Source organism: Capricornis sumatraensis, chromosome 2, assembly GCF_032405125.1.
Source record: "Capricornis sumatraensis isolate serow.1 chromosome 2, serow.2, whole genome shotgun sequence".
In the NCBI taxonomy this organism is placed as follows: domain Eukaryota; kingdom Metazoa; phylum Chordata; class Mammalia; order Artiodactyla; family Bovidae; genus Capricornis; species Capricornis sumatraensis.
Window position 1 is genome coordinate 196,174,770 of NC_091070.1, and position 22,066 is coordinate 196,196,835.

The following is a 22,066-nucleotide window of genomic DNA, read 5'->3' on the forward strand; positions in this document are numbered from 1 at the left end:
GAGAGAATGGCTCATAGAAGTCAGAAATGCTCTGTGTACTATTACCAATTTATTGTAAAACATATTTTAAATGAACAGCCAGATGAAGAGATATATAGAATGAGATCTGGAAGGGTCTCGAGCAGAGGAGTGCTTGTAATGTTTAAGGTGTGCCCCCCTGCCAGCACATGGACGCTTTCTTTTTTACCAACCTGGAAGCTCTCCAGAGCTCTTCAAGTAGAATTTTTTATGGAGATTCACCACATAGGCATGATTGATTGGATCACTGGCTACTAGTAATTAGCCCAACCTCCAGCTCCTCTCTTCTATACAGAGTAGGGTGGGAGGGAGAGGTGGTTAAACATTCTAACCCTCTAATCATGAGGTTGGTTCTCCTGACAACCAGGATAGAAGCTCCTTAGTATCACTCTTATTACTTAAAAAATTGCAAAGATTTTAGGAGCTCTGTGTGGGGAAGAAAACAAAATGTGTATTTCTAATAGCTCATACCATCACAGGTAGATAGTATCAAAAAGAAAAGTAAATTACACTTTATCAAAGTAGAAATCACTGAACTGAAGAAAGTTAAATCTGATATAATTGTATCTGATAGTCTGTTAATGGTTTGTTTTAGGCTAAGAATTTAAAGATTTCTTGAGTTGCTCTGTATCTTATGTCCAGATCATATATTAATGGGAATTTGTATTTGCATACTATGAGAAACAGTACTTATAGTCCTTGTGCTTATAGTAATGTTGATTTAAATGCCAGATGAGATTATAGATATGGGTTCTGTATCTACTCAGGTACAACATTATTTTTAGGTTAGTTAAGAATGTCATCCAGTATGTAATCCACATAATTAAATGTAGATAAGAGACATCATTGGTTATAGTCTGTTGCTTTCCAGTCGTATGATTAAATGGATTTTTCAAAAATGTCTTCCTGGGCTAATGGAAATGTTCATTGCCATGTGTCTCAGTCCCTAGGCAGGCAGGGGCCTACAGTGTTTCTTGAAATGCAGTGTTTATTGCAGAATGACTACTTTATATAATACTAAGCTAGTCTTCCCTGGTAGCTCAGCTGGTAAAAAATCTGCCTGCAATGCAGGAGACCCCTGTGCAATTCCTGGGTGAGGAAGATCTGCTGGAGAAAGGATAGGCTACCCACTCCAGTATTCTTGGGCTTCCCTTGTGGCTCAGCTGGTAAAGAATCTGCCTGCAATGCAGGAGACCTGGGTTCGGCCCCTGGGTTTGAAAGATCCTCTGGTGAAGGGAAAAGCAACCCACTCCAGTATTCTGGCCTGGGAAATTCCATGGACTGGATAGTCCATGGGGTCACAAAGAGTCTGATAGGACTGAGTGACTTTCACTTTCACTTTTCAAAGTAGTCTTCCTTAGTTGGCTGTATGGATTTTTAGCAAGTTATAATGGTGCTTTTTCCTATGTTGGAATGATAAGAAAGACAGAAAAATTCAAAGTTAAATAAAAGATATAAAAAACACAGTGTATCTGGCTAGTGAGAGGAGGAGCATAGAGGCTCCTGCTGATGAGGAAGTTTATTAATGCACATAAAAGTTAGAGTGTACTTCTTTTCGATATGTTAATCCAAGATATCTTTCTATAAAGCTAGAGATCATTTTTATTTTTTTAACCTATAAAATGTATCTTAAATTCTCATTTCATGAGAGACAATTAAAAACAAAATCCATACAGAATTTTAAAAGCTAATGGTAATAATTATTTTTAACTTATGATTTTCACTTGTGTTTTATCAAACAAAAATAATTTTTATATCATAACTGTATAATGGAACCCAAAAGTAATTTAATATTTAGTTATATAGCATATCATATTATCAAATATGGGAGACAGTATTGCTGTGCACTAACCTACATAATAAATCAAGTCGATTTGTTTTTGCAACATTTTGTTATAATTGGTGGATTCATACAAACCTTATTTATAATTTGTAATCCAGTTTATAATCTAAAAAGGAGAAAATATCATTCTGATTGTTATATTTGAGAACTGGCAAATAAATAAAAACTTCGAAACTGATAGAGGAAAATAGCAAAGGTTATGTACATACCACCCCATCCTTCTCCTCAGATTTGGGATTTTTTAAAAAGGTATATTTGATTTATATGGTTGGTTTGATATTAGATTGATTTTATTCTTTTATTTTTCTGACACAAGTCAGTGGATGTGGAAAGACTGAGGGAAACTGGGTAATAAACTGCCTGTTAATTGCAGTGAAGAACTATGACAAGGTCCTGCTGCTGGATTCCACCCTTCCAATTTCAGTGCAGTGGCAAACGTCATGTTCTTTCGTTAGAGTATCAGTCTTCTCTCAATGAATTGGACTGTACTGGTGTTATGGTGTCATTCCTAAACAAAGTTTATTATAACCAAATCAGGAAAGTAATGTTATTATAATCGATCCATGCAAAAAAGGTAAGATCTAGAGAGAAAAGTCCCAGATTATAATCCCTGTTTATCTAGGGTCTTAGATTCTCCTTCTGTAAAATAGTAAGTATTGATTTTAGTTGCCAGGGTGTTCATAAAAATTCATTAAACAGAAGAGGTGCATTTATATGTAAAAGCACAAATTGTAAAGCATAATTATTAAAACATGTATGCTAGTAAATACCAGTAGTAATCTTTTTCATTCAACTCTCACTTCATTTTTATAGCACCTCTGTAAGAACACAGAGGCTGATATTGATATCTATATTATAAATTAGGAAATTGAGGTGTTTTAAAGAGAGTTTTGCAGCTGGTTTAAGGTCAACAGTGAATAATATTTCTGCTACTGATATCTTCATCTGACTCTCCATCTAGCTTCTGGTTTCTTGACAAATACATAAAGCTTTATTCCAAAGATGACTTCTTTTTTGGAAGCTGTTTTCTATAATGACATTAAAAAAAAAATCTTGTAATTTGTCATTATATAGTCCTTAAAATTCATTTATATGCATTTCAGTTACTGTAGTTTTTAAGAATATTGATGAAATTTTAGTGTGTGAATGACCTTTTTAGTTACTGTACACTGTTCATCATCTAGTAAAATATAGATGTAAAATAACATGCTCTTAAATTGTTTACTGACAAACAGGTTTATTCTCAGGGTTTGGTGAGAGCTATATATTAAACCATGCCTTATGAAAATTTTTTTAACTAGATTTTACTGCCACTAGGGGGTGCCTAGTAATCAAATCTTATTTTGTATTTACAGTATTTTTTAAGAAGCTAAGAGCAGCAGAATTACCATATAAGTGTCTATAACCTTATATTTAGAATTATTTTAAAGTAAATTATGTTTTTGTTTTTCAGAAAATAGAATTTCAGGCTTTTTGAGAATTTAAGAGGAACTCTTTAATCATAATCTTTTTAACAATTGAAAAGTGTTTTTAAGCTTTTTAAAATAGATCAGATTTCACTTATTAATTCAAAGGTGATGCAGTTACACCTATGGCACAACTTCAGATTGTACTGTCAATCACAATAAAATTAAAAGAGGGGAACTGTCAACTATACCTGTTTCATATCATAGGAGAGGGTCAATCTATCAAAGATTATTAACTACTAGATGAAACATGCTCTGTCCTCTAGGCACTTACAACCTAGTCATTGACATATTGTGACTTAAAAAAAAATTAATCTCTTTAAAGAAAATTTCCAACACTCTTCTGGTGTTTTATCTGCCACTCAGATTGTTTCATCCTGTAAGCACCTCTTTTCTTCATCTGCTGTAAAGTTGGTGTCCCCTAGAGTTCTGTTTTCAGCAGCCCCTCTTACTGTACATTTTCCCTGACAACTCCTCTCAGTGCTTCATTTTCCAAATATGTATAAATGACAAATCTCTATAAACACCTGTTTCCTAGTTGCCAGTTGAGCTTTCACTGGTATGTGCATCTTGTAATTCAGTCATATGTCTCTATCTAGATTGAGACAATGCTGAGAAATCTGTACTACCACCTATATTTTTTGTCTCAAATATACAGTGGTAATGGTACAAAATACTGCAGTGTATTCCAAGTAGGATGATTAAGAATCACTACCAAAGAATCACTGTCATGCTGATCCATTCTTTGGCCATTTTGCAGTAAAATTAAAGGTGAAGAGTAATAAAAAGGTATCTCTAAGGTCCTCCATACATTGGATACTACAGATAATTTACGGGTAAAGGTGAAATCATAATAACAACCACTAGTAATTTAGAAGTGAGCACAAATAAGAGTTTGAGCATTCCTTGGCATTGCCTTTCTTTGGGATTGGAATGAAAACTGACCTTTTCCAGTCCTGTGGCCACTGCTGCGTTTTACAAATTTGCTGACAGATTGAGTGCAGCACTTTGATAGCATCATCTTTTAGGATTTGAAATAGCTCAACTGAAATTCCATCACCTCCACTAGCTTTGTTCATAGTGATGCTTCCTAAGGCCCACTTGACTTCACATTCTAGGATGTCTGGCTCTAGGTGAGTGATCACACCATCGTGATTATCTGGGATGTGAAGATCTTTTCTGTACAGTTCTTCTGTGTATTCTGGCCACTTCTTCTTAATATCTTCTGCTTCTGTTAGGTCCATACCATTTCTGTCCTTTATTGAGCCCATCTTTGCATGAAATGTTCCCTTGGTATCTCTAATTTTCTTGAAGAGATCTCTAGTCTTTCCCATTCACATCAGTCCTTCCAGTGAACACCCAGGACTGATCTCCTTTAGGATGGACTGGTTGGATCTCCTTGCAGTCCAAGGGACTCTCAAGAGTCTTCTCCAGCACCACAGTTCAAAAGCATTAATTGTTTGGTGCTCAGCTTTCTTTGTAGTCCAACTCTCACATCCATACATGACTACTGGAAAAGCCAGAGCTTTGACTAGACAGACCTTCGTTGACAAAGTAATGAATGTTTCTGCTTTTTAATATGCTGTCTAGATTGATCATAACTTTTCTTCCAAGGACTGAGTGTCTTTTAATTTCATGGCTGCAATCACCATCTGCAGTGATTTTGGAGCCCAGAAAAATAAAGTCAGCCACTGTTTCCCCATCTATTTCCCATGAAGTGATGGGACCAGATGCCATGATCTTAGTTTTCTGAATGTTGAGCTTTAAGCCAACTTTTTAACTCTCCTCTTTCCCTTTCATCAAGAGGCTCTTTAGTTCTTCTTCAGTTTCTGCATAAGGGTGGTGTCATCTGCATATCTGAGGTTATTAATATTTCTCCTGGCAATCTTGATTCTTGGGAAGAAGCTTGTGCTTCATCCAGTCCAGCGTTTCTCATGTTGTACTCTGCATAGAAGTTAAATAAGCAGGGTGACAATATACAGCCTTGACGTACTCCTTTCACTATTTGGAACCAGTCTGTTGTTCCATGTCCAGTTCTAACTGTTGCTTCCTGACCTGCAATATAGGTTTCTCAAGAGGCAGGTCAGGTGGTCTGGTATTCCCATCTCTTTCAGAATTTTCCACAGTTTATTGTGATCCACACAGTCAAAGGCTTTGGCATAGTCAATAAAGCAGAAAAAGATGTTTTTCTGGAACTCTCTTGCTTTTTCAACAATCCAGTGAATGTTGGCAATTTGATCTCTGGTTCCTCTGCCGTTTCTAAAACCAACTTGAACATCTGGGAGTTCACGGTTCACGTATTGCTGAAGCCTGGCTTGGAGAATTTTGAGCATTACTTTACTAGTGTGTGAGGTGAGTGCAATTATTTTGGCCACCTGATGTGAAGAGCTGATTCATTTGAGAAGACCCTGATTCAGGGAAAGATTGAGAGTGGGAGGAGAAGGGGACGACAGAGGATGAAATAGTTGGATGGCATCACCGACCTAATGAACATGAATTTGGATGATCTCTGGGAATTAGTGATGGACAGGGAGGCCTGGTGTGCTGTGGTTCATGGGGTCGCAAAGAGTCTGACACGACTGAGCAACTGAACTGAACTGAACAAATAAGAGTGCTATATATCGAAACTTTGAATACAGCAAAAGTGATACTAAAAGGGAAATTTGTAATATTAAGTCCACTAATTAGAAGACAATAGATAGAAAATAATTGCATTTTATGTTCTACTTAAGAAATTACAGAAATAGCAGTAGAGTAAGTCTGAAGAAAATAGATGGAAAGAAACATTCAAAAGCAGCAATTAATGATAGTAGAGTAGGAAATGGCAACACACTCCAGTATTCTTGCCTGGAAAATTCCATGGACAGAGGAGCCTGGTGAGCTATAGTCCATGGGATCACAGAGAGTCAAATATGAGTGAGCATGCATGCAATTAATGATACAAGTAATCAACAAATAATAACTGCTTGAGAAATCTAGCCAAGAAAGGGTGAGAAAAAGCACAAAAATATTAGGTTTAAAAAGAGGACTTAACTACAGATTCAGAGGAGAGGTTTTGATTAGTATGATAATTATTAAGTAAGTTAATGCTAAACATAAGAAATTAATAAATTGTTCTAAAATAAAAGTGTACATGAATAGTAATAAAATAAACTTGTCTTTGTGGCAGTAAAATCTGAAGTTTAGTTGAAGTGGAGAATTTTGTACAAACTATCAGGTACTAAAATGAATATAAGACTTAGATAACCTGAAAAAGTAGTATGACCATTACAGAAATTGAACTTATAGTGTAAAATTTTGCATGCTATATTCTTCCCCTAGCCCAGAGGATTTCCATAAAGAAATCTTACCACAAACTTCCCAATGGGACTGCTGCCTATCTTATTTTATAATGTTTGTGTAATCTTGTTATCAAAACTGGAAAAAAAAATATAAGAAAATTGTGTGTATTTCTTACTTATAATCATAGATAATAAAAATGAATAGGTAAATTTTCCTTTGCTTTCTCTCATTCTTACCATTTAATGACCTCTTCTTTCCCCTGTCCTTATTCCACTACCTGCAAATGGCAGCTCTCCCCATATTAAAATGGTCTAAGATATACATGAATCAAAACCGTAGCTTGATTGTGTCTTTCCCCTGCTCACATCCCTCCATTAGCTTTCCATTACTCTTAGACCAAAATTCAGGTTACCAAAGTATATTAAGGACTTACATAATCTTGTCCCTGACTTTTTAAACTTCATCTTTTATCATTCTCATCTCTGGCTTTTATCTTGCCAGCCACACTGGCCTCCCTGTTCTTCTTTAAACATTCTAAGTGTGCTTCATCAACTTCAGGACCCTCGCACTGTGCTGTTCCCCTACCTGGGATATTCTTTCATCAGTTATCAACTTGACTCTCTCCTTTACTTTATTCAGTCCTTTATTCAAATGTTACATTCTCAGATAGATTTTTCTTAATTCCCCTGGCTAAAAGAGTCCCTCTGTTACAGTCTTTCCCTTTATCTTAAATTATTACAAAATGCATTATATTAGTAATATATTCATATTTGTTGTCTGTATTCCTTATCATAATGTAAAGCTACAAGAAATTATGGACCTTTTTTGTTTACTCTTGTATCCTTAGCAGCTGAAAGAGTGCCTGAAACATTGTAAGTACTTAGAAATATTAATGGAATGAATACTGCGAAGTAATATATCCCTGAGAATGTTTGCCTCCTAAGAGAGACCAAAGCTAATGAGTAAAGTTCTAGTGTGGAATATCAAGCATCATGCAGAACAGATATAAGATATTTGGGGAGCTGAAGATCTTACAAGTGTTCCCTAAGTGTAATAAACTAGGCAGTCTCCACTCCTTGGCCTGAGTTTAGCATTTTTTTCCAGTGTTCCTTTTGATTTTTTTTTTTTTTTCCACTGAAGTATGGGATAATGGAAGGAGCTCTGGCTTTATAGTCAGACACTGTTTATCCTGTGTCTGTCCCACTGGTTTTGTGGCCTCCAGCAGCACCTTTCTTTTATGAATCTTAGTTTCCCCAGTATTATTTCATAAATGGCTGTCCTCTCTCTCCAGCCAGATCCTAAGCTGTGAAAACAAGAGCATTCTTACTGAGCATCTCCCTCAGCTCATCTATGGCCATCTATGTAGAAGCCCTTAATAAACATTTGTTGTTAATGAATATGAAAAGTTTCATGACAAATTGAGGGATTTAGTTTTCATCCATACACGTATAGTCTCTCCATTGGCTGTTTTGCTAATTGTGTTTTTCAGATATATGGAGAGTCCATCTCATTTTATTCTTATAGGATGTCAATTATTCCTTCATTTGCCACATACAGATTGAGTACCATCTTACAGTGTGTTAGTTCCTTGTTCTAGGTGTTAGAGATACAATGAGAAACCAGATGACAGGGTACCTGCTTTCATGGAATTTACAATATAATATGTGTAGACATGTGTAGAAAAGCCTCTCAGAAGATGTACTATTTCAGCTGAGACATGAATGATTAAACACTATTAAAGTGAAGAACAGAATGAATAGTATTCTAAGCAAGGGAAATAACTAGTGCCAAATAACTAGTGGCAATAACTAGTGACTGAATAGGTGCCTTGGTAATAAAGTATAGTCTTTTCAGCGTGCTTTAGTCTTATCCTAATAAGTAATAAAAATGTCCAGCTCCATTATAATTACATAGATTGTCTCAATTTTTTGTGGCAGGATGATAGAAAATAAGGTATCCCTTAAATATAGTTGTCCCTTTTTATAAGTAGTAATTGAGTCTTGCTATTGAACTTTGACCTTTTTATACTGAGAGGATGGTTCCCATTAATATTTCGATGGGTTCTGTGAGGGTGTTGTTGAACTCTGGTCATACAGTCTAGCATATGCTCCTCTTGTGTGGCCTATTCTGGCTTTGTGTTAGCTGCTATTTGTGCAAGCTTGAGTAAATTCAGGGTACTAATTGAGACTCTTGTGATAGTTAAGTAAACCACTGGTATTAAAATATGTGGCCTTTCTTTGTTCTTGGAAAACCATTCATGGGAAATCGGGTAACAATAGCCTTGAGTTAATCTAGAGTAGGGTATTATATTTTCCAGTGGATACTGTGGAAGGAAATTGAGTAGTAGTGAGTCAAGGTATCTGAGTTGCAGCCCTGTCTGAGTTTTAGCCCCAGCTCTCCCACAGAATCACTGTTTGATAGGGCAGGTCACTCTTCTGCTATGGACCTCAGATGCTACCAGAAAATAAAGAGACTCCATGATTGGGGAAAAGAAACTGCTTTAGTAACCAGACAAGCACCAAGTAGATCATGTGGCTTTGACTAGAGTTCTTCGTGAGGTCTTTTACCTTTCACTCCAGACATAAATCTTAGGACCCACGTTTCTGGTGGCTCAGATGGTAAAGAATCTGCCTGCAATGCAGGAGACCCAGATTCGATCCCTGGGTCAGGAAGATCCCCTGGAGAAGGGAATGGCTACCCATTCCAATATTCCTACCTGGAGAATTCTATGGACAGAGGAGCCTGTCACGCTGTACTTCTTGGAGTCGCAAAGAGTCAGACACAAATGAGCAACTAACACTTTTACTTTTTCACATGCTCAAGTGACCTACAGAAAGAGTTATGACTGGGTTTTCAGAGCCTTAAGGACTGATGCAGTCGGCCTGCCTCACCAACATGGTCACAGCAGCATACATAGCTTAGAGAGCTCATGGCAAACCTTGTTCAGGACTATCTACCACAGGGGATAAAAAGTGGAAGGTAATTTAGTGCACTAGGCCATAGGAAATGGGGGACAAAGCTGCTCATCTCATCCTCACCTTCTGTGAAACCTAACCTAGTACACGGTGACTTTATGAATAATTGTAATAGTCTTTTCTCTTTGCCTGGAAGAAGAAAGTTTAGAATCTGGAAAAAATGCCACAAGTGTTCTTATTAGAAACCTTCCTTTGTGAAGAGAAGCAGCAGGGGCAGAAACAGCACTTACCTGTGAGCAGAGGCAGAAGTTTGAAGGAAAGAAAATGAAACATTGTTCTCATGATCCCTGAGGTATCTTCTAATGTGCTTTGGATACTCCCTTCCTACATCCCATAAAGCGTGGTATAAAAAAGGGGAAAATGGAAGTATTCCTCTTCTGCCCCTGCTTCTTATAACTAGCTGTGGTAATTGCAGCTATGTTCCTAGCCTTGGTCTTAGCTAAGAGGTGACACCTCTGGGTGCTATGTATATTGATACTTACACAGACAGTTTACTTTTTTCTTTTTGTTTTTTCCCCTCATCTCTCCCACCCTGTTCTGAGGCCATTCAAGATACTTATTCACCCTCATTATCCCCACTAAAAAGATTACTGAGAAGTCTCATGGAACTACTTGGGGTCCACTTATTAGAAGAATATTCTAAGGATGCTTTCAGATAGCTCTCATCCTACTTCTGTTTCCCACCTCACAATCTCTGCACAGATGTTAATCCTTGTAATATTTTTCACTCTTATTTTCTCTGTCCTGCTATTTCAATTTTTGGTGTTCTCCTTTAATGCAGTAGTCACAATTATGAGATTGCTGATTAAGAATAAGGTGACAACTCTAGGGTATCATCTTTGGAAGGATTTAAAGCAGTCATTTAATCTAGTCCCATTTTATGACTGAGAGAACTGAGGTACAGAAAGATGTAACTTCACATATGCAAGTAGATGTTCTGAATGGATTAACTTTTCCTTCCAAAATGCTTTACAAAACAACTTCTTTGTTGTTTTCACAAGTGATATTCATCTGTGAAAATGTTTTACTGGTGCTGTAAGCAGTACAGTATTTGATAACAATTTGATGTATATCATTTTTAAAGCAATTCATCATTTCTTAATATAGTATAATCAGTGTTTCAAGTACATTATTGTGGTTAGTGTTTAACTTCGATTCTCATGAGCATTTTTATTACATTTTGTAAAAGTGATATTAGGAAGTATTAGATTAGTAAATGTGTCTTAATAAAGGGTACTGAAAAGTGGCTTATTTTAAGAAGACGACATTTCCCTAAAGTTATGCATTCTGGATAAAAGAAACTTGTCCCCAATTACAGCATTGACGGAGATCACAACACTTCTAATTGGATTGATGTACCAAACCTGTTTATATAGTTTACTGCCTATTGATAGGTCAGTGACTACTGAGATTAGCTTGTTAAAATCACACTTTGAAAAAGAACTACAGGTATTCTCTGTGGTTGATTTAATGGAAAATTGGAAACTTGGTCACTAATTCATGAAACAAAAATCAATGTATCTGTAAGTTTTTTTCTTTCTTCATGGTTTGTCTAGATGGATAGAATTATGTTTTGACAGTTTTGCTATGAACTACTTGGTAAATCACAATATATCACTATCACTGCTAATTACCACATTTTGATTAATCTTATATTAGTTAGTACATTTTGCTGAATCCAATATATCTCTATATTGATAAACAGTAATTCATAAGGACACCTGAACTTTGAAATCTTCCTGAAAAATGTTACTAAGAATTATGTGAAACTAAATGTTTGTTTATCTAGACATATTTAAGTGCCAGCAAAGAAAGCAATTAAAAGTAGCTGCAGAGTAAGAGGCCAACCTTTGTTAAACGTGGTTTTAAGATTGTTACAGAACTTGTGGTGATGATAACATGGTGTCTTGGAGGATGTTAACAACTGTAGCAGAGTGTTAATTAAGAATGATGTAATCTGCAGCTCAGAATTATTAATATCACATGTTAGTTTAGCTGGACAGGAATAAAACCTAATTTCAGTTATGATGATGGCTCAAGTTGTATTTGTAGTAGAAAGATTAACATTTTATTTTTGTGCTGTTCCTGAGACAATTTAAAAATCCTGAATGAAATACAGTCAAAGGTAAACATCAGTCCCTAGCTCATTTACATATGTGCCAGATTTTCAAACTGATTGCTATTTGAACCTAATCTGTCATTGCTGGCTGCATTAGCTACAACAAACATTACATTTACATATTGATTTCTTATTTTGTTTTAGTGTAAATAATCCATAATTATAGTAAATTTGGTCTTTTGTTGACAAGAGCTCATATGACTCTGTAAGTTTAGAATGGAAATTTAAATTGCCATGTGTCATGCTTTTTAATTTAAAAGCTTGCTATATCTGAAAGGATAAAAAGATCATTGTAGATCATAAAATATTCCCAAAGAGACAAAGGAGAGAAAATTTTGTAGAGCTTTTTAGAAAAATAAAAATTGCAAAATATTAATGAAAAATTCAGTAATGCATTCTAAGATTATTTTATTTTTAAAAGAAAATCAGTAATTTGAAAAAATTAATTTTTTGGCTTCAGTATTAGGTCATATTTAAAAAATCAAGTTAATGGAAATGCACCTTCTAAACCTATTTTTCACTGATATTTGTTTAAAATATTCAGTGCAAAAAAAGAAAGAAATAGCATACACACACGAGCAGAAATGAAACAGAAGATTTTCGATCTCTACTGATGTTAATATTTTACTCATCTGAACTACCTATACAACATCGATTTGAGAAACTTAATTTCACGGACAACAACCAGTATATGTCAGTGGTCACATACTCTTATAAAGTAGCATTGGAGAAAAAATCCATAGTTTCCATTTACTATAATTAAAAGTGTGTTTTTGAGGTTAAAAATACAGGACTCATTTGATTGCACAAATAGTAGTTATCCAATTGTTGAAGTAAATTTTATGGCTTATAGTTTTTTATGGAGATATAATTTACATACAATAAATGCATAATTCTTAAGTGCCCCCCAGTTACATGAGATTTGACAAATGCTTATTGTTTTCTACAGTGGATTTAAATGAGTGGGATATTAATTTGGATGTGCGTATACAGGTATTCAACAAACAGCCTGTGCTGAATTGATGGTGTCTGTTCACTTGAGTGCTATGAATACAGAACCCCTGAAAACTCATGTCAGTCACTTAGGCTGCTATAAAGAATACCGTAGACAGGGTGACCTAATCAACAGACATTACTTTTTCACAGTTCTCGAAGCTAGAAAGTCCACGATGCTGACAGACTTGGTTCATGGTGAGAGCTTGCTTCTTGACTTGCAGACGGCTGCTTTCTCACAGTGTCCTCACTTGACAGAGGGAGAGCACAAGCTCTGTTTTCTCTCCTTTTTTTAAAAAAAATTATTTTAATTGGAGGCTAATTACTTTACAGTATTGTATTAGTTTTGCCATACATTGACATGAATCTGCCACGGATGTACATGTGTTCCCCATCCTGAACTCCCCTCCCACCTTCCTCCCCATCCCATCCCTCTGGGTCGTCCCAGTGCACCAGCCCTGAGCATCCTGTATCTCTCTTCTTCTTACAAGAACAGTAATCTCATTTTAGGAGTCCCCTCCTCATTATTTCATATAAATGTAATCAGCTTCCAAAGACCCTACCCCCAAATACTGTCATGTTGGGTGTTAGGTATTCAGAATGTGAATTTGAGGGGGTACACAAACATTCATTCTGTAACAGCCTTGAATCCCAAGTCTAAATGTTTTGTTCTTCGTAGTCTAATTGTTTAATCTTGATGGATTTATACTTTATGTGTGCTTCTCACAGAACTGTTTCTGTTTTATTAATAATAGACAGGCTATAGTTTAGCCTGACCAAATCTTCTGTTCACTGAAGATTTAAGAGAAAATTCTTGATTCAAGGAATTTCTGGAGAAGAAATCCTTAAAATCACTGTTAATATCCTTGATGCAAAACACCCTGCCTTCTACTGTTTCACCCAATGGGCCTGCTGCTCTTTGTCAGAAAGAGTCATTCCTCTTCTTAATCAGGAATTAATGGCAGGTATATAGTGACATGATGATTAAATGATTGTTTTGCTACCATAATTCAACCATAAGTTAACCTTAAAAAATCACTGTGGCATATATATTAAAATATCCATATGCTTTCTGTATTAGTGAATCATTAAAGTACTCTCTCAATGTGAAATAAAGTCAAGACAGTAAAGGCTGTTATATATATTTTCTTAATGTTGTTTTATCCATACTTGACATATAGAAGCCAGTAATTTATGACTTTTTATGTTCACAGGTATAAAAATGTCTGTAAACTTCAGATTTATTTATTGGGGCCTGTGTTAAGATTTGCTGAATGCTATTTTCTCCTTATGGTCAATCCACCCCCCATCCACCCCCGCCCGGCCCCCAAAAGAAAAAACTATAAAGGAATATAAAATGTATTAAACTAAATCAGTGCATTAAAATAAAGTTGTTATTCACTAGAAGGCAGATATTTTACAGATGACTTCACTGTTCCTGATAAATGCTCATAATTAAATTAGAATGGGATTTCCCCCCCAGGTAGAGATGGACATTCTGCTAATGAAAGAGCACTGGAAGGGCAAGACTTGTGGACAAAAATGAAAGTAGAGAAGGGATGTTCTATTGAAACTACTTCTAGAATTTTGTTGGTATTAGATACTAATGCTTAGTTATCATACTGAAAAATTTAAGGAGGTAGATATCTATTTATTTACCTATCTGTCTGTCTTTTTATAGTTCCCCTCTCTTTTAGAATGTACCTCCCTCCTGCCCTTCCCCCCAGCTTGAATTTTAAGAAACTGGCTGGAAAATTATGAGATGGTAAATGTGCACTTTGCCACTAACTGCTTTAAAATATTAACATTCATTGTGTTGTAGTCTTTGCAAATACCTACCAGTTTGAAGCTTGGGGACAATGTATATGATTTTCATTACCTTTTAAATGTTAATTTCAGTTTGTATTTGAGGGTAGAGTAATTGTGAGTTTTAATAACTGTTGTCTGTTTGTAGAAACAACCATCTCCTTGTTGGTAAATGCAGCTATTAAAACTGAAAGGAAAATCACAATGGAGAATAATACATTAAAAACCAGTGAGGAGAGAATACTGCTAAGTCACTTTAGTCGTGTCCGACTCTGTGCGACCCCATAGACAGCAGCCCACCAGGCTCCCCTGTCTCTGGGATTCTCCAGGCAAGAACACTGGAGTGGGTTGCCATTTCCTTCTCCAGTGCATGAAAGTGAAAAGTGAAAGGGAAGTCGCTCAGTCGTATCCAACTCTTAGCGACCCCATGGAATGCAGCCTACCAGGCTCCTTCGTTCATAGGATTTTCCAGGCAAGAGTACTGGAGTGGGGTGCCATCGCCTTCTCCGAGGAGAGAATAGATTTCTATTTAAAACCACTTCTTGCATTGAGATAAAATTCAATTGCTTCTGAAAATTTTCTGCATTTGCTAACACTTTCCTTCTCCCTCTAATTGAAGAGAAAACCATTAAGGGAAACAAAAAACTATTTTGTGTTATTTCTCATCCACCTACTTTGGTTGGCAGTTACCCTTAGAGCTATTCCGAAGGTCAAAGTTGAAGTAGCATGAATGACTTTGCATTTTGAAGGTGAAAGAAGACTGCTTGAAGGTGGATTAACTGTGGCTAACTATCCTAGCATGAAAAGTGGACGTGTTAGTTGCTCAGTCATGTCCGACCCCTTGCGACCCCATGGACTGTAGCCCACTGGGCTCCTCAGTCCATGGAATTCTCCCAGCAAAAATACTGGAGTGAGTTGCCATTCCCTTCTTCGGGGGATGTTCTGGACCCAGGGATCGAACCCAGGTCTCCCACATTGCAAGCAGATTCTTTACTGTCTACACTAATTGAAGAGTAGCCAAACGGCTAAGTGAATGAATCAGGCTGGAGTCTGAGGTTGCTAAAGCTGAAACTCTAGTACTTTGGCCACCTCATGCGAAGAGTTAACTCAATGGAAAAGACTCTGATGCTGGGAGGGATTGGGGGCAGGAGGAGAAGGGGACAACAGAGGATGAGATGGCTGGATGGCATCACTGACTCGATGGACGTGAGTCTGAGTGAACTCCGGGAGTTGGTGATGGACAGGGAGGCCTGGCGTGCTGCGATTCATGGGGTCGCAAAGAGTCGGACACAACTGAGCGACTGAACTGACTGACTGACTGATGGTGGCATAATAGTATTCAAAGAATGTGTTATTGTGGAGGTGGGGGACAACTTGCAACAACTAGCAGGTAATGAAGCAGGAAATCAAATCTGTCTCTGACTCCCAAACAGTTTGAAGCCATAAACATTTTTTCTTGCCAAACTTACCCTTCCCCAGGGCTACTAGAAAATTGTAGCACTAGACTAAATTGTTCTTCTCATCTATTCTGGCAGTCAGTGCTGGTCCTGGCAAACCTTTTTCCAAAGTTATTGCACAAGTTTGCAAATCAGGATCAAGAAACCTATCTAAGGAATTACATAAAGGCAAGCACTAAGGGTATTAAGCATTTGTGTAGGTTCATATGTAAAGATAAGAGGATCTCTGTATATAATAATCAAGAATTCTGAAGTTTTGAATTCCTTAGCCTAGCGTTTAAAGCTTCCATAATGTTGGTCTTTAATGTTTTTCAAGTTTCCTCTTTCAGAAACTGTTCTTTACATTCTCTTATACTTCTTCTTCATTGCTTTCTATACCCTTCCCTGTATTCTCCAGTCGCCCCAAGTAGACTTTCCAGTCTTGCCACTTCCAACTCCAGATTCATTTGACATACGTATGTATATTGAGGGGTTTCTCTGTTGGCTCAGATGATAAAGAATCCTTCTGCATTGTGGGAGACCCGGGTTCAATCCCTGGCTTGGGAAGATCCCCTGGAGAAGAGAATGGCTACCCATTCCAGCACTGACCTAGCCTACTGTTTGAGCTTCACCATAGTCCTCTCATATACCCTTTATTGTGGTTACACTGAGCTTTCCTCAATTTCCTGAACATGATCACTTTTTCTGGCTGTACTGCATGTAAAACTCAAGTATCGTTTGACATAATTGCTTATGCCGTCCTAATTGAAATGGTTATGTCTTTTGGCTACCTTGGTTTTTCTGTTATCTCACTGGCCATTTATCAATCTCCTTTTCATTGATTTCTCCCTGCTTGATTTCGAATTATTGGAATGCCACAGGGCTCCATCTTGGCCTTTCTCCTCTTTCTCTGGTTCCCTAGATGATTTTTTTTTGAGGTAGGGACTACAAAATCTAAATACTATCTATAGTAGTCCTGCCATCCATGGTGGGCCTGAAACTACAAAGAGTACAAAATTCTACATGTACTGTGTTTTTCCTTATACAGGCACACACCCCAGAAATATTTTAAAGTCAATTCCAGACCACTGCAATAAAGCAAATATCATAATGAAATGAAAGTGAAAGTGTTAGTCGTGTCTGACTCTTTGCAACCCCATGGACTTTAGCCCGCCAGGCTCCTCTGTCCATGAAATTCTCCAGGCAAGAATACCGGAGTGGATTGCCATTTCCTTCTCCACAGGATCTTCCCAACCCAGGGATTGAATCTGGGTCTCCCACATTGCAGGCAGATTCTTTACCATGTGAGCCACTAATAAAGCATGTCAAATGAATTTTTTGGTTTCCCTAAGCATGTAAACTTATGTTTATGCTATACTGTAGTCTGTTAAGTGTATAATAGAGTTCTGTCTAAAAAATCAATGTATATACCTTAATTAAAAAAGAATGCTGTTGGAATGATGATGCCAATAGTCTTGCTTAGTACAGGGTTGCCACAACCCTTCAATTTGTAAAAAAACACATGGTGAAGCAAAATATAAAAATATAAAAAATAAAGCTAAGTGCAATATAATGAGGTATGCCTGTACATACATACCTATAATAAAGTTTAATTTATTAATTAGGCACAGTATTAAATTAGGTAAAAGATAAACAACAATAAATGTTGATAGAAAAATTATAACAATTACTGTATTAAAAATTACAGGAATGTGGACTTCCTCTCAAAATATCTTATTGTGTAAATACAATGTCTTTTCTTAATTAAGCGCTTTCAGGCACTGTAGCCATAACTTTTGGAAGTAGAAGTGAGACTGCGACTAGTACGGTTTCTTTTTCCTTCATCACAATTTCATGGAAGAAAATTCATTCTTACTGTTGAGCTTAGCAAACTCAGTAGACATTTTTATTTCTTTTAACTTTTACCTGTTCATGTCAAGGAAGCACTTTATGGCTCCTCTTTGTCATATCCAAATTGCCACCATCACTACTCTTGTGCTTTGTGGCAATTAAGTAAAATTAGGATTTGCTTGCATGTAAGCGCTGTGATAGTAGATCTGATAACCAAGATAACTGCTGAATGACTTCTGAACGTAGGGATGATTCATGACCCAGGTGGGATGGAGCAGGAGAGCATGAGATTTCATCACGCTATTCAGAATAGCCTGCAATTAAAAACTTGGAAATTGTTTATTTTTGGAATTTTTCCATTTAATATTTTTGGACCTTGATTAACTGCAGATAACTGGAGTTGCAGAAATGGAAACTGAGGATAGGGGGATGCTATTTTATGTGCTATCAACTCTCCTGCTCTCAGTTCAGTTCAGTCGTTCAGTCGTGTCCAGTTCTTTGCAATCCCTTTGAATGCAGCACTCCAGGCCTACATGCCCATCACCAACTCCTGGAATTTACTCAGACTCATGTCCATTGAGTCCATTATGCCATCCAACCACTTCATCCTCTCGTCCCCTTCTCCTCCTGCCTTCAATCTTTCCCAGCATCAGGGTCTTTTCAAATGAGTCAGTTCTTCCCATCAGGTGGCCAAAGTATTGGAGTTTCAGCTTCAGTATTAGTCCAATGAATATTCAGGACTGATCTCCTTTAGGATGGACTGGTTGGATCTCCGTGTAGTCCAAGGGACTCTCAAGACTTGAGTCTTCTCTAACACCACAGTTCAAAAGCATCAATTCTTGGGCATTCAACTTTCTTTATAGTCCAACTCTCACATCCATACATGACAACTGGAAAAACCATAGCCTTGACTGAACGGATCTTTGTTGGCATAGTAATGTCTCTGCTTTGTAATATGCTTTGTAGGTTCGTCATAACTTTTCTTCCAAGGAGCAAGGCGTCTTTTAATTTCATGGCTGCAGTCACCATCTGCAGTGATTTTGGAGCCCAAAAAAATAGCCTGTCACTGTTTCCACTGTTTCCCCAACTATTTCCCATGAAGTGAAGGGACCGGATGCCATGATCTTCGTTTTCTGAATATTGAGTTTTAAGCCAGCTTTTTCACTCTCCTCTTTTACTTTCATCAGGAGGCTCTTAAGTTCTTCTTCACTTCCTGCCATAGGGTGGTATCATCTGCATATCTGAGGTTATTGATATTTCTCCTGGCAATCTTGATTCCTGCTCTAAGCTGACTTATTTGACACTCAATTCTTATACACAACTGTAAATCATATCTCTTTTTGGATCTTTAGTAGGTACCTGAAACTTTAATATATACAAAATTTCACTCTTAGTTTTTCCACCCAGCCTGTTCTTAACCTGATTCTTTGTCAAATGCAGTTTCATCTTTCCATTTGCTCAGACAGCCTTGGAGTTATGTTTTTCTCTTATATTTCATTAGTAAGCTATCTGGTTTCTTCCTTTAAAATACAGTTGAACCTAGCAACTCTTCACTATCTCTGCCTCTGCTACCCTCATTAGCATAAGCCACCTTCATTTCTTGCTGAGACCAGCCATGCCTTGACTCCTTCCACACTGTAGCCAGGGCAACCAGAATGATGTTGTATAAATGTAAGTGTAAATCAGATCTTAACCATTTCCCAATGTAAAACTCTCCAATGGCTTTCCTTTGCAATTACTATAAATATCATGTTCTTTACTGTGGTCTGTAAGGACCTACATGATCAGACTTCTGCTATCTCTTTCTTATACCAGCCTCAACTTAAATGTCACTTCCTCAGAGATGTCTTCCCCAGCTATTCTATTGAAAATAATTCCCTTCCCCCTGCCCCTCTGCTACCTTTTACAATCCTGTTTATTTCCTTCACAACACTTAGCATTTTCTAAAGTTACTTATTCATTTACTTGAGTATTGTTTCCTTTATTAGAATATAAATTTTATGAAAACTGGGACCGTAGTTTTTTTGTTCATATGCCTAATTCCTAGAATGGTGTCATAAACGTAGGTAGGTGCTCAATAAATACATGTTGACTAAATGAATGAACATGCTGTGTTCTTCCATGTGTTATTTCATTGTCTAAGAAGTGCTACCCATCTCTCTTACCCAAACCAAAAATTTCATCCCTTTCATTGATAAACTCTAAGGTCCTTTAAGTTTCTGTTTATATTTTTCTTCTCCTCTGAAGCTTTTCCTTAGCCCTTTCACCCTTTCACTAAGACACAGTTAAGCACTTCCTTCTCAGTTTTCATTGTGCTTTTTTCGATTTCTCAGTTTTACTTATTACATTATACTACAGCTGTTTATGTATCCGTCTGCCCTCATTAGATTGTGAAGGTTTTCATGAGCAGGAGCTGTATATTATTTGCGTTGGTTTCCTTAGCATCTGGAATAATGCAAGGCATTCAGGTAATATTGATAAATAAATAAATAAAAATCAGAATCTTGATTCCCATGGTAGTTTACCAGAAGATAACATTGCTCTTGCCTTGTGAATTTATAATTTATTCATTATTAAACAAATATTTATCTAAAGTGTGCCAGACATTACGCTTAAGTGGTAAGGCTGACAAAGGTCCCTGCCCAAAGAAACTGTATTGTTTTCTTTGATTTTGATTAATAATACTTCATGCTGTATATTGGTGTTTCCTAGATATTTTGAATCTGTAATTAAACTGTGAACCCTATGGGAGACACCAAGTTACAGATAACTGCCTAATTCTAATCTTACTTTGTATGTATATCTATCCCATAGTTACATATTGGCAAAGGAGGAGTGATGAAGGCCAGAATCGTATATTGTTTTTTATTCCATAAGTATGGCATAATTACACTTGAGGCTAGCAATACGGATTGTTCATATGTAATGGTGACATTTAAAATTTTTTATTGCTGTTAGTGTTTTTTAATATTATCATAAACGAACCATGGTTTATGTTTCTTAATTTATGTGGCTAAATGTATTTATTATTCATGATTCTCGCACATTTCTTACTGTTTGGAACTTTGGCACAGAGCTTAATGTTGCTCTGAATTCTCCAGTTTCTAAATACTGGGTTTTTCTGAGTCCTAAGTGAAAGCATGTTATTTTGAGGGAATTATGGTATAGCAATTAAAGTTCTATAGATTTCAATGGTTTCTCAATTTTTACTGAGGCTGTATTTCTGTTCCTATACAATACTCATGAGTATAGTTTCAAATTTGTGTTCTTCCAGAATTGCTGTTTCACTTGGAAAGTAGTCTTTGAGTGTACATTTTAGTAGCATGTTTGGAATTTAATATAGTTGACAAACTTGCTTTTCTCTTGGCGAAAATACATATGTAGGCAATAGCATATAACTTGTAGAAATTCTTATGTATGCAATGTATTTATAATTGAAGTTTAAAACACCTTGGTAGAGAAGGAGTTAACAAGTTAGCTCCCCTTGGTTGTTCTCAGTATGCTCTCTTGCCTTTAGAAGCTGAAAAGATGATAACATTGGGCCCGGACATGCCTGTGTGGAGGTTATGGTACTCCTGGGGTTTTTGCAGCTAACTGTAAAGCATGCTAGAACTTGTTCATCTCAGAGTTCCTTGTTTTTCTTTCAACCCTTTCAGTGCCCTGCAGGAGTCATTAAATCAAAACTTCATGCTGATCATCACCCACCGAGAAGTCCAGCGGGAGTACAACCTGAACTTCTCAGGAAGCAGTACCATTCAAGAGGTGAGTTATGTCTCACAGTTAAGGAATAAAGGTAGCTCATTATAGCTAATGTTGACCCTGTTAAAGAGGGCTTATCTGTTCTGGTTGGAAACTCTCTGTATGTTTCATTATTGGCTTCTTAATTTTAATTAACTGGAGCATCAGTGATTACTGTAGATATATTACTTGACCTAGAAAGATAGATGTCGTAAATGAAAGTTCTTGATAATTCTTAAAATAGTCAACTTTTAAAACCTTTCTTAAAAATAACTCATTGTTATATATTTCACAGTTTTATAGTAATTATTCAGTATACTAATTTGGAAATTATTGATAGCATGCATTTTCAGACATGCTTATATTTTATTTGAACAGTTGCTCTCAAATGTATTATTTATAATGTGTATCCTGCCTGCTTCCAAAAGGAATTGAAGAGGCTTTTCTTAAGCAGCTGAATTCCAGCCTTGGGCAGTATTCTCGAGATGCTGTAGGAACCCAGTCATTTTGCCCAGAGTATCTAATAAGAATCTATTTAT

The 22,066-nt window shown here is 36.6% G+C and overlaps 1 protein-coding gene across 2 annotated transcripts in view; it reads left to right on the top strand.

Moving 5' to 3' along the window:
• FAF1 (Fas associated factor 1) overlaps positions 1-22,066 on the top strand; it is a 485,365-nt gene that overhangs the window by 190,212 nt on the left and 273,087 nt on the right. For both annotated transcript variants that reach the window (XM_068964657.1, XM_068964658.1), the window contains one exon: positions 21,446-21,551. In XM_068964657.1, the coding sequence (XP_068820758.1) occupies positions 21,446-21,551 (106 nt within the window). The remainder of the gene's footprint in view (positions 1-21,445; positions 21,552-22,066) is intronic.